A 12,955-nucleotide genomic window follows, 5' to 3' on the forward strand; every position below is an offset into this window, starting at 1 on the left:
GGCACTAGTATTTACTCCTAGTACTAGTAATTACCAGCCAGTGGATGTAGGGATGGAATTCGCCAGCTCAAGTTGGAAATATATATGTGGACAAGTTTAAGTAAGGAGAGTATCTGGTACCTTATCTAGAAAATACCTAGGTGCAGCCAGAGAATGGAGAGTGTATACCTACATGTATATATATTTAAAGAATACAGTCAAAAATCTAGAGGATGTAGCCAGAGAACAGTATCAGAGAGAGAGTATATCTAGTAGTATAGGGTTAACTAGTAGTAATTAGAACCCGGAGATGGTTCAAGGTGTAGAATTAATATTGATGGGGTAAACCGGCAGTAATTAGCTTCCGCAAGCGGTGAGATGGAACACAATTTCAATGATTGGCTGAAAACCGAGGTGGAGCTCCCTGAGTGGCTGAACCACAACAGGACTTACTCCTTACCAAGGAGGGTTTTGATAGAAGAAGAGATTGAGGTGACCATCATTATCCTCAAACTGTGTACGGTACGGCTGTCTATCTGCAACGGAGCTAACCACCTATCCGCGTTTGAATTCATCGGGGTCCAAAGACAGTTTTCCAGTTATCTTTTGGCCGCTCCAAATCCGCGGCCACAATGTCCCGAAGCAGCACACCGATCTCATTGATCTACATACGTTCTTCGGTCAGCCAGATACCAGCGGTGCGTTGCAGGCCGACTTACATATGGTCTGTGGATCAACGTGAAATGATTGCCCGAGATTGTAGCCAGCTGCAATTGCCCCCCGGGAAACAGACGCTCCCACCCATGGGGTCCATAATCGGGCTTCCCCTCCAGGAGGAAGCGCGAAACCTTCACATTGAGATCCAGCCCAGTCTGTTCTAGTTCGCTACTAGGCAAGACGCCGTCGCGGGCCCAGATGATGTAAACATTGGGCATGTCCTCTGCATCCATCGGCACGGGTACATATTCACGCACGCCTCGTATGGTGGACTGGAAATGCTCGACTACCCATGCAGGAGCCCCCCTTGATACCGAAACTGCCCATCAGTCCATTCCTGGAGAGGTACTCGACTACCTCCATCGGGAGGGCCTCAAAGTCGGGCCGGCAGGGGGAGTCCAGTAGAACCAGCGCACTCACTCGTTCGCCCGCGCGAATCAGCGCATTGGCAACCTCGTACGAATAATAGCCGCCTGCAGACCAACCACCCAGGATGTACGGGCCCCTGGCCTGGCGCTGGCGGATCTCGTCAATCCATCGTTCTGCAATCTCTTCAATCGAGCAGGTGTAGTCCGATGCCCGATCAAGGTAAGGGCTGTTCATGGCCACAAGGCAGGTGGACTGGGAAATGGGAGGGATGCTCGCGTAGGCCATTCCAGAGCCGCTCCCATCCGGGAGTAGGAAAATTGTCTTTGCACACGTCGACGGGTTGCCCTGTAGGACGATTGAGAGCGGGAGACGCGAGTCCCGAGATGCTGCCTCTGGCGCTCTTGCTGCGATGAATTGCAGATGGCGATGGAAAGCCCCGACGGTGGGATGCTCATTGAAGATCGTCGCGGGCATCGTCGTCTTCAGGATCGCCCCCAAGTCTGCTCGAATGGACCTTGCGACAATAGGGATTGATCCCAAGGTCGACAGCGAAATCATCTTGGTCATCGATGTCTTCGACTGCAATGCCGGTTTCTTTCGCGAGGACGCCTAGGCATTTGGCCCACAACGCCTCGGTAGTCGTGGTCATAATGGACAATGCCAGATATCAGGAACCAACAAGCGAAGAAGAGGCAACTCAAGACCCGAACAATGGGTAGTAGATGTCGGAGAGGAGAATGGAGTCAATTTTTGTTTCCTGCGCCACGGCGTCGGCACTGAGTATTCATCCGTCTTTTTCTGCTTCTTTGGGGGTTTCTTTCTCTAATTTCTTTTTTCTTCATTTTTTAAAACTTTACACAAACCGTATCAAGATGCATCCTCAGCGAAACTGGTTGATATTCACACCGAAGAAAGTATCGGCATTACCCTGCAGAAAAGCAGCCTTGACAAGTCAGCAAGAGAGATAGAGCCCCGTGTCTATGATCTAGGATCCGGATTTCAAAAAAAAGAAAAAAAAGAAGACAAGAAAAAAAAAACGCTTTGTCATTCGTTTACCGTCTAAGCCGGCGATCAAAGTCGGGAATTCAGAGCTTATTAACCTACCGATAAGGTTTTGAATGAATCTGCGAATGAACGAAGCGCATTGAGTTTGCTGATATGTACATTTGCGCCGTCTTCGGTCATGTTCATACAAGCCACCGACGATCCAACACGAATACGTCCCCATCGGGTCTGGGGGTCAGCCCGGCGTTGAAGCTCCAACCCTCTATCAAAACCTTTGAGCTATAACAATATACCTTAGGTAGGTATCATCATATTCCCCCGTCTCACACATCGTGCCTTGGGAATCCAACTCGAATACATCTTCTCACTGTTCCTCAATTAGCACGCGCCAAAACAGTCACTGGAGGGCTCTCACATCATCCGGCTGAGCAAAAGCAACGGATCACCCCTCCATGATGGCGCCAACGGAGACGTCGTGGGTTCAGGACATTGCCGTGGTCGGCATGTCTTGTCGGTTTCCCGACGAGGCCGACTCCGTCCAAAACTTTTGGGACTTCATTTGCAAAGGACGGTCCGCATACTCCGAGAACCCCGAGCGTTGGAATCCTGATGCCTTCTGCTTCCCCGGCAAGAAAGCAAACGCTAGCCTGCCTCGAGGGGCGCATTTCTTGAAGCAGGATATTGCCGCTTTCGACGCTAATTTCTTCAACATTTCCAAGGTCGAGGCCGAGTCCATGGATCCGCAGCAGCGGATGGCAATGGAGACTGTGTACGAGGCTATGGAGAACGCTGGACTTCCAGTCTCCAAGCTTGCTGGTACGCAGACAGGCGTCTGGATGGGTAACTTCACCAGCGACTATCGTGAGCAGGTCTTCCGTGACTCTGAGTCGGCACCCATGTATACCGCCACTGGTACCAGCAGTACCTCCGTTTCCAATCGTGTGTCTTGGTTCTTTGACTTCAAAGGTCCCAGCTTTACGCTAGATACCGCCTGTTCCTCAACAATGGTTGCCATGCATCTGGCTGTTCAGAGTCTCTCTATCGGCGAATCCAGCGCCGCCGTCGTGGGTGGTACCAATCTGCTGCTTAACCCAGATATGTTCATGTACCTCTCGAACCAGCACTTTCTGGCCAAGGATGGTAAGAGTAAGGCCTTTGATGAGAGCGCTGATGGGTATGGACGTGGAGAGGGCGCCTCCGTCGTAGTCCTCAAGCGCATGGCGGACGCCCTGGCTAACGGTGATCCCATCCGCGCTGTCATTCGCAGCACCGCCATCAACCAGGACGGCCACACCAAGGGGCTGACTTTGCCAAGCCCCGACGCCCAGGCGGCGTTGATCAACGAGGTTTACCACAAAGCGAACCTGTCCATGGAGGAGACACGCTATATCGAAGCTCACGGCACGGGTACTCAAGCTGGAGACAAATGTATGTAGCATCGACCACAATCAACTTCAGGCGAAGATCTAAAACTGACATCGGCTAGGTGAAACTGAGGCACTCTTCAGAACCATCTGCAAATACCGCACCACGTCAGAGCCCCTGCTCGTCGGCTCTGTCAAGGCCAACGTTGGTCACCTGGAGGCTTGCGCCGGGATGGCCGCGTTCATCAAATGCGTCGCCATTTTGGAGACTGGCATGATCCCTCCCACCCCGAGCTGTAAAACGCCCAACCCGGAAGTAAAATGGAATGAATGGAAGCTCAAGGTCCCGACCACTCTCACACGATGGCCTACTCAGGGGCTCCGCAGGGTGAGCACCCAGGGCTTCGGGTATGGTGGAACCAATGGCCATATCGTGATGGACGACGCCTACCACTATCTTGAGGCACGGAGCTTAAGGGGAGTCCACAACACCAAGCTGCTCGGGTCTCTGCAGTCTGCCATCTCCAACAGCGCCAAGGACTGGAATAGCAGCCCTAGCAATCCCAGGGGCCAACCTTTGATCTTTTGCCTCAGTGCACAGGACAAGGAAGGATTGAAGCGATTGCGGACAGTGCTGGCCGATCATCTTTCCGCTAAGGCAGACGAATTCCAGGGAATCTGGGAGAATGCCGACAACTATCTCCGCGATTTCGCGTACACCCTGAGCAAGAGACGTTCACGCCTACAGTGGCAGACTTATGCCATCGCTTCCACCATCGACGGACTGTCCCAGTCGCTACGAGAGCAGCCCTGGTCCCTGCCAGAGGTGCGGAGTGCGACGCAAGTGCCACGGCTCGGCTTCATCTTCACCGGCCAAGGAGCGCAGTGGGCGCGCATGGGAGTGGAACTCATGGAATACGAGGTCTTCCGCCAGAGCTTCGAAGAATCGGATCGGTATCTGCGCCAGGAACTGGACTGTCCCTGGTCCGCCGTTGAAGAGCTGGCGAGACCGGATGACTCGTCCAAGTTGGGCCAGGCTGCCTACAGCCAAGCTCTCTGTTCGGTTCTGCAGATTGCCCTTGTCGACCTCTTGGACTCCTGGAATATTTCCCCATCTGCTGTGGCCGGCCATTCAAGTGGCGAGATTGCCGCTGCCTACTGTCTGGGCGCCCTATCTCGCCAGGATGCACTCAAGGCGGCCTATTTCCGGGGTGTTTTGTCTGCGGAGATGAAAGAAATTGATACATCCATGCGCGGCGCCATGATGGCTGTCGGTGCGACCCCCGTTGCGGCTGCGAAGTGGTTGGAAAAATTGACAAAGGGCACCGTGGTTGTCGCCTGTGTTAACTCTCCGACCACGATCACGGTGTCAGGAGATGCAGCTGGTGTGGATGAGCTCGAAGTCCAGTTGAAGGAAGCTGGCGTCTTCGCCCGGAAGTTGAAAGTCGACACTGCTTATCACTCTCCGCACATGCAGATGATTGCAGCGCAGTACTTCGAGGCCATTGCCGACATATCCACCATGTCAGCTAGGGGCGGCTGTCGCATGTCGTCAAGTGTCCACGGTTGCGCTATCAGCTCTGACGAGCTTGGTCCTGTAAACTGGGTCCAAAATCTTACGTCGACAGTACAGTTCGCTGATGCTGTGCACGATATGATCCGGCCTTTGATCGACGAGAAGCGGTCGACGGACAATGCAATTGATATATTGGTGGAGGTTGGTCCACATTCGGCTCTGCAGGGCCCCGCCAGCCAAACCATGAAGACATTCGGAATCTCTGGTGTCCAGTACTCCAGCGTCCTGTCGCGCGGTAAGCATGGGGTGACCACTTCTCTGAGCTGTGCCGGTGCTCTCTTCGCGGAGGGCGTTCCCGTGGATATTAGCAACGTCAACCAAGATGCGTCGGATCTCAGAGCCAAAGTGCTGATTGACCTGCCTGCTTACCCCTGGAACCACTCGATCAAGTACTGGGCCGAGTCTCGCGTGGGCCGGGAATACCGCCTGCGCAAACACCCCCATCTGCCGCTCCTGGGGGCCCCTTGCCCGACCATGGACGTGCGCGAGAGACTCTGGAGAGGCTATGTTCGTGTCTCCCAGGAGCCATGGGTGCGCGATCATGTCATTCAAGGATCCATTATCTATCCCGCAGCCGGGTTTCTAGCCATGGCAATCGAAGGTGCCCGGCAGGAAGCAGATTCGGACAGGGAGATTAGCGGGTTCTGCATGCGAGATATCAAGATTGATGCCGCACTAGTCATTGAAGAGGACACAGAGCCAGAGGTGATCCTAGCTATACGACCACACTTGACGAGCACACTGGACTCGGGTTCGTCTTGGATGGAGTTCACTGTCTCATCTTGCACTGACGGGAACGACCTGCGACAGAACTGCTCTGGGCTGCTGATGGTGGAATACGCCTCCGCTACAGGCTCGGCCATGTCCCTGGAGAGAGACACGGAGATCGCAGCCATCCAAGACGACTTCCTCGCCTTGAAAAAGCGGTGTAGCAAGTTCCTGAGACGTTGACCAGTTCTACGCCCATCTCACAGCCCTGGGGTTGCAATATGGGCCCACGTTCGCCAATATTACTGAGATTCAGACGGCTGAGAATGAAACCCGTTGTGTGAGCACTCTGACAATCCCCGAGATCGAATCCACGATTCCAGCTTCTCGTCAGAATCGCCCACATATCATCCACCCGAGCACGCTGGATGCCATCTTCCACTTAGCCTTCGCCGCTATCCACAATGAACCTGACGCTTTCAGTGGCGCGATGGTCCCCACACAGATCGACGAGATCATGGTACGGGCTGATATTGCGCATACTCCGGGGACGGTCCTGCATGGCTACGCCCATTCCGCCCAGCACGGATTGCGTGATATGTTGACGAATATCGAGATGCTCGATAGGGCTTCCTCCAAGCCCATGGTTCGCGTTAAAGGATTCCGGTGCTCAGATATATCTGGAGCCAGCGCCCAATCCGACGATGGTCACGGTGCAACCGGTGTTGTCAAGCCCATCACTTGTGAAGTGTCATGGAAACCCGCTATTGAGATCTTGAGCTTGGAAGAGCTCCAGGCTGTGGTGGACGGGCAGCCGGAAGATATCGCTGCGAAAGAACCGTCGTTGGACCAGGCAGTGCTTACCCTCTTGAAGGAAGTTCTGACCAATGTGCCCCGAGGGCGGGTAAGCACGCCGTTTCAAAGCTTTTACGACTGGATTCAGAACCACGTCTCTTCGAGCAGACTACAATCAGAACCCGTGGGGAGAGGCAGCGACAGCGCTTTCCGTCTGATCGGAGAGAATCTCTCGGGCATCTTACAGGGCCAGGTCATTGCATCCAAGATGCTTTGGAACGACAGTACACTTTTTGGCCGTCTCCTGTCGGAGACTGCGGGCTTTGAGGAAATATTGAGAAAATTAAACGAGGTAAGCTAGATCACGGATTCTATGAAGGCTTATTTTCGTGTGTTCCCTGTGGGTTGACCCGCGCAACAGTATCTCAGCCTGGTTCACCATTCCAATCCCGGTCTCTCGATCCTTGAAATTGATCTCGGTGGCGGCGAACTCCCCCCCGTATCTCTGGTGTCTAAACTCAAAGACGCAGCAAAGTTCCTGGAAACAGGACAGTACACCTTATCAGGCGGACACGAGAGCTTACAGGCGGCTGCTGACCAGTTTGGCTCCTTGAAAAGCCGGGTCCACATCGATGTGCAAGACATCGGAAAACTTGAGACAACGGCATCTCAACAGAAATTCGATTTCGTTTTGTTGTTTAATACCAAGTTAGCCACTTCCAGCCCAGGCCCTATCGTTGCCAACGCCGTGAAGCTGTTGAAGGAGACAGGTCGCATTTGCATTGTCGACATTGACCAGCCACAGTTACAGCTGGGGACGATCCTAGGAAGCATTCAGGGGGACAGGTCAGCAGAGCCATCCAATGAGCAATTTGACTACCGCTAACAGGTTATAGATGGTTGGATAAGGCCTGTCAGCCCTGGTTGGAGCGAGCTGGCCTCACGAACCATTTTGCCCTTGAAGATAGCCAGAAGCAGTTCCGCTTGACAGTCGCTGCGGCTCAAGCACCGAGCCCAGCTATCAGCATCCCTGCAAAGGAGATCTTCCTCGTCGAGGCATGCGAGCCGTCGCCCGCTGCTCAGGAGGTGGCATCTCAGATCTGCCGGGAGCTTGAGAAGCTCTCAATACGTACTATCCCCTTCCGATGGGGATCAGATGTTGCTCAGCTGCACTCTAAGTCGTGTATTGTTCTCACCGATCTTGAAAAGGCTTTACTCCAGGACGTCTCTAGTGCCGACTTCCACGCCGCTCAGCAGATGATCCTCCAAGCGGAAGGTCTCCTTTGGGTCAGTGGTGCCTTGGGCCCGGACTCTCACTTGATTAGTGGTCTGGCGCGCAGTGTGCGCAACGAGGTTGCTGGTATCAAGTTTCGAACACTTCAGGTTAATGGCACGCCGCTCGAATTCTCCCATGAATTTGCAAGCATGATACTCCGAGTCCTCCAATCTTCCCTCGCGGACGACGAATTCATTTCTGACGGGGGTATCATCAAAGTCAGTCGCATGTTAGAGGACCGACGCCGGAATGAGATCCTGGCGACAATGCTCGGCAAGCGAGACAGCACAGCAGAGATGATGCCGCTGGATGCTACCCCTGGTCCAGTAAAGCTGGGTATCAGTAATCCCGGTATGCTAGATTCGCTCTGGTTTGAGCCGGATACTAGTCCAGAGATACCCCTAGCACCTGACGAAATTGAAGTTCAGGTGAAAGCATCAGGAGTCAAGTAAGTGATTTGTTTCCTTTCGTCTCCTTCCTTTCACTCTACAGCTACTTACTCACTACAGCTTCCGCGATGTTATGGTCGCGATGGGCCAAATTCCCGATAAGCTGTTCGGGTTCGAGGCTGCCGGACTCGTCCGTCGGGTCGGTGAGAATGTGACAAACGTAGAGATTGGGGACCGAGTTGCCTTCCTCGGTCACGGAGCTCATCGCACAATCTATCGAGTGCGAGCCCAGTATGCGATGCCAATCCCCGACACCATGTGCTTCGAAGAAGCAGCCGGGGTGCTGTTGGTCCATGGCACTGCGTGGTACGCCCTCATGGAGATAGCCAAGGCCCAAAAAGGCCAATCGGTCCTCATCCACGCGGCAGCTGGTGGTGTTGGCCAAGCAGCAATTATGCTCGCCCAGCATCTGGGCCTGGAAATATTTGCGACCGTGGGCTCCGGTGACAAAAAGAAGCTGATACAAGACCATTACGGCATCCCTAACGACCACATCTTCAACTCCCGGGACCTGAGCTTCGTGAAGGGGGTGAAGCGCATGACTAGCGGACGAGGTGTTGACGTTATCCTAAACTCGTTGTCCGGAGAAGCCCTCCGCCAGAGTTGGTACTGCATCGCCCCCTTCGGCACCTTTGTGGAGATCGGCATGAAAGACATCCTGGGGAATATGCGCCTGGACATGCGGCCCTTCCTCCAAGACGCTAAATTTGTCTTTTTCAACCTCAACCGCGTCATGAAGGAGCGTCCCGAGCTGATGAATGAGATTCTGAGTGGGGCGATGGCTTTGCTCAGCTCCGGGGCCACACACCCCGTCCAGCCCCTGACCGTTTACCCCATCTCTCAGATGGAAGATGCTTTCCGTCTCATGCAGGCTGGCAAGCATCGTGGGAAGCTAGTCTTGACCTACTCTGCCTCCGACGTGGTTCCTGTCGTCAGCTCCGCCCCTCGCGCTGTCCAGCTGGATGAAATTGGCTCTTATATCCTTGTGGGTGGACTTGGTGGACTCGGCCGCAGCTTGTGTCAGCACTTTGTGCGTATGGGAGCAAGGAAGCTCTGTGTCCTCTCTCGTTCAGGAACTGCTAGCATAGATGCGCAGAGGGTGATCGAAAATCTCCAGCAGGAAGGAGTCCAGGTGCTTGTCATTCGATGTGATGTATCAGACCCCAAGTCTACAGCCGATGCCATCGCAAAATGTGCTACGGAGCTCGGCCCTGTCCGCGGGGTAGTTCAAGGCGCCATGGTCCTTCGCGACGCTCTCTTTGAGAAGATGAACTATGACGAATGGAAGGAGTCGACCCGTCCGAAGGTGCAAGGCTCGTGGAACCTGCACACCAACCTTCCCGACGTCGATTTCTTCCTCACGCTGAGTTCGTTTGCGGGTGTCTTTGGTAACCACGGTCAAAGCAACTATGCAGCGGCGGGAGCATACGAAGATGCCCTTGCACAATATCGACGCTCACAAGGTCTCAAAGCCGTTACATTAGACCTCGGCATCATGCGTGACGTCGGCGTTCTCGCTGAGACTGGGCTCACCGACAATCTGCGCGAATGGGCAGAGCCATGTGGCATTAGAGAGGCTGAATTTCACGCCCTGGTCGAAAACGTACTAGCTGGAGAGCTGGATAACCCTGGCCACACTCCTGCCCAGATCCCAACTGGATTTGCCACCGGGCGAACGGTTCAAGATACCGGAATCAGCCGACCCTGGTATTTTGACGACTCACGATTCTCAATCCTGGCCCTGACCGGCGTCACGGGGGGCGAGGGGCGGAGACCTCAGAAAAGAAGACCGTGTCCATCCAGAGCCAAGTTGCGCAGGCTGCCTCCATCGCCGAGGCAAGCGCGGCTGTGATGGACGCTCTTGTCGCGCGCGTGGCCAAATCGCTGCAGAGCGCCGTGTCGGACATTGACACTTCGAGACCGCTGCATGCGTTTGGCGTGGACTCGCTCGTTGCAGTCGAAGTGGCCAACTGGGTTTTCCGCGAAATCAAAACCAGGGTGACCGTGTTTGAAATCCTCTCGAGTGTCCCTATCTCGACACTGGCGGAGAAGATCGCGCTTAAGTCAAGTCTGCTTCCCCAGATGGCTTCAAATGAGTAGTACGGCAAGGTTGACGAGACATAGGACTCACCATGGTCTGTTCATGGGGCGTCCATCTTTGCGTAGATTTCTAGATTGCGTTGATAACATGCTTACTTGGTCGATTTGATTGCGGTATTTTGTATATGTTTTGCTCACTAGACTGACAATGACAATCCTTACCCTATAATTATCTTCCGACCTATTTTCAAAGCCAGAAAATTCGGTGCGCATTCCTGAAACCAAAACCAGGCACAGAGAGCTGAGATTTCCGGTCGAGTCCCTGAAAGCGAACAGCAGGATCTTGAAGATTACGGCACGATACGACGCCACCAGTTCAGATCAGCGGCCTACTTAGGTCGTTCATGAATGTGCGTGTTATGAGTGGGGTCTGAGTGGGCAATCTGAGGGCAAAGGATGACAGCATCATTCTGCTCTTCTTAAAATAACAATAGTAATACCAAAAGATTGCTTAAGGCGGAACTCCTGGTTTGCTGATCAAAGAATCAAACACGCCTTTGAGGCTTGATCTAAGGATAACCCAGTCCGCCAATATGGCAAGCTTCAAGATAATTTGCTGATGAAATAACATAATTGCAGTACATATTTCTGGATAGAATATCAATACTATTGGAATGTCAACCTGAAACGTAACCACTCACTATTTAATGTACAAGACCTGTCTGTGAGTTTGAATAGTACTATTATCAAAGACCTCGGGAGTGCAAATCAAGCACAGCACGAAAGTAAATGACAGGAACCTGAAAGACACGGCAATTCACTCATTCCAGGTTCGGTGAATCTCATCAATGGGCATAGATATACGAGTACCAGCATTTCAAGATTTTGCCACTGGTAGATGCACCAGATTTGTATTCCCACCTGGGCAGCTATTTTAACATTTAAGGTGCTACAGCATTGAAGAACATTACTACGCTGTCACATATTCGTACACATGTACGCTTGTGCCACAAGGATTTAAGTCACGGTCGTTATAGCTGATATACCTATGATGACTATATACCACTACAAGTAGTATACTAGCTTATCTAGTTGTTTTTTAGTTGACACTTACGAACAGAATGTTTAAGCCGCATATTTGTTTTCAGATTTTAACCCTGTAAATCTCCCTGATCCAGCCATGTAAAACCCTTCTTCGGATGGACTACAGCGGAATTGGAGAACTAGTGGTTGGATACCTCTATTACCTATTTGAATACTCTCTGAGCCCAATTTGGCGTAGTATGGTATATGTGATACTAGGAGAATTTGTATTGTTGCTATACTGCTGTTTTGAGAGTGTTTTTTAGCCATTTGTATGTAGGTGGTGGTGGAATCCTTAAAGTATCGATAGCACTACTTTCTCCTGCTTACTATACAATTTGTATTGCGAGCGGGAGATGTTTGAACTATCAAAGTATTTTATGTTCTATTATTCGTATATCGTATAGAAAGCTATTTCAGCGAAGTTATAATCTACTAAAAAGCTGTCTTATTGGGCGGAAAATGAAGCTATTCGCAACTCTACAGTTCTATCGCGGGCGCTTTATCGACTATAAACTACTATTATATATTACTGTGATGCTGAATTGCTCAAAGCTATAATATAAAGGAAAGTAACCTCTGTATCATATATTATTCCAAGGTTCTAGTGCTTGAGGGCCTCTATACCTGTGATTACTTACGATTCCGACCATATACAATATGGGGTATTCCACCTCTACGACGACTGTTACACAACCTATAGTATGTAATGGCTTAAAATAACACCCTCAAAACGTTGGTGTGGTAGCAATATGTATTATCCCTAGTATTATATATGCTGTGCCATTCCTACTTAGGGATTTGGGGTGTCCGAATACTGGTTAGGGGTGTGCTCCGGAATTGATTTAATCGAGAGGTGCCTGTATCAGTTAGGAAAATCGTATTTTCTGTCTGGAAGGACTGGCAGACTACTACATAGCCCGAAGTAACTAACTAACTGGCAGGAACGAAGGACCTTCGTGACAGGCCCCGGGGTTAACTCCCTCGTTCACTATAAGTCTCTTGCCAGTGCTTCCATCTTTCAAGGATAAGTTTACTATGTATGCGAATAACTTCGACCCCTTTGCGCTGGAGCATCTCAAATACCTCATTAAGCTTATCTCACTTTGTGATACCTTCCTGAGCGACTTTTGGACAAAGTTGTTATAAATTTAACCATTGAATCCAGACCATGGCTCAACCCCTAGTTAGCTGTTAACCCACAGTACGAATTACTACAGCCCGCTAATTAATGATCAGATGGCCTAAAGCCTGGTAGTACCAACCTCTTGGAGGTTGAGCGCCCAGCTGGTCTCCTTCCTCGCTAAATTCGAACCAGGCTACTATCGAGCCCACAGAGAACCGCTTCAAGCCTTTCGGGCAAATAACCATCATGAGACAATAGCTTTAGACAAGTAATGCAAGCCGAATGGTAAAATGCTTTATCTAGACTTCGACAGCTAGGACATTCAGGAAACCGTCGTGAAATTGAAAGGGGAGAAGGAAGGGCGGGAGAGAATACATTAAGAAGCCCATAGAACTAACATTCATCTAAGTTAAAGAAATCAAAAAAGGATTTGTGAAGCTCTAGGACCATCAAATTCTAATGTAATAT

General features: G+C 51.6%; 2 protein-coding genes across 2 annotated transcripts; one reads left to right on the forward strand and one right to left on the reverse strand.

The window, feature by feature from the left end:
• Window positions 1-945: 945 nt before the first annotated feature.
• On the reverse strand, window positions 946-1,623 carry N7509_003051 (thioesterase domain-containing protein; the record flags this gene model as incomplete). The annotated part of the gene is made up of 1 exon (XM_056627688.1): window positions 946-1,623. The coding sequence occupies one exon, from the start codon at window positions 1,621-1,623 to the stop codon at window positions 946-948; it is 678 nt and encodes a 225-aa protein (XP_056490422.1).
• Window positions 1,624-2,525: 902 nt separating this feature from the next.
• N7509_003052 (uncharacterized protein) lies at window positions 2,526-10,338 on the forward strand (the record flags this gene model as incomplete). Its single annotated transcript, XM_056627689.1, has 7 exons — window positions 2,526-3,498; window positions 3,557-5,938; window positions 5,985-6,865; window positions 6,935-7,359; window positions 7,410-8,237; window positions 8,299-9,988; window positions 10,042-10,338. 7 exons carry the CDS (start codon window positions 2,526-2,528, stop codon window positions 10,336-10,338), a joined length of 7,476 nt encoding a protein of 2,491 aa, XP_056490423.1.
• Window positions 10,339-12,955: the final 2,617 nt, after the last annotated feature.

Source organism: Penicillium cosmopolitanum (assembly GCF_028827165.1).
Source record: "Penicillium cosmopolitanum strain IBT 29677 chromosome Unknown utg000005l:1.0-4006212.0:1.0-4009387.0, whole genome shotgun sequence".
NCBI lineage: Eukaryota > Fungi > Ascomycota > Eurotiomycetes > Eurotiales > Aspergillaceae > Penicillium > Penicillium cosmopolitanum.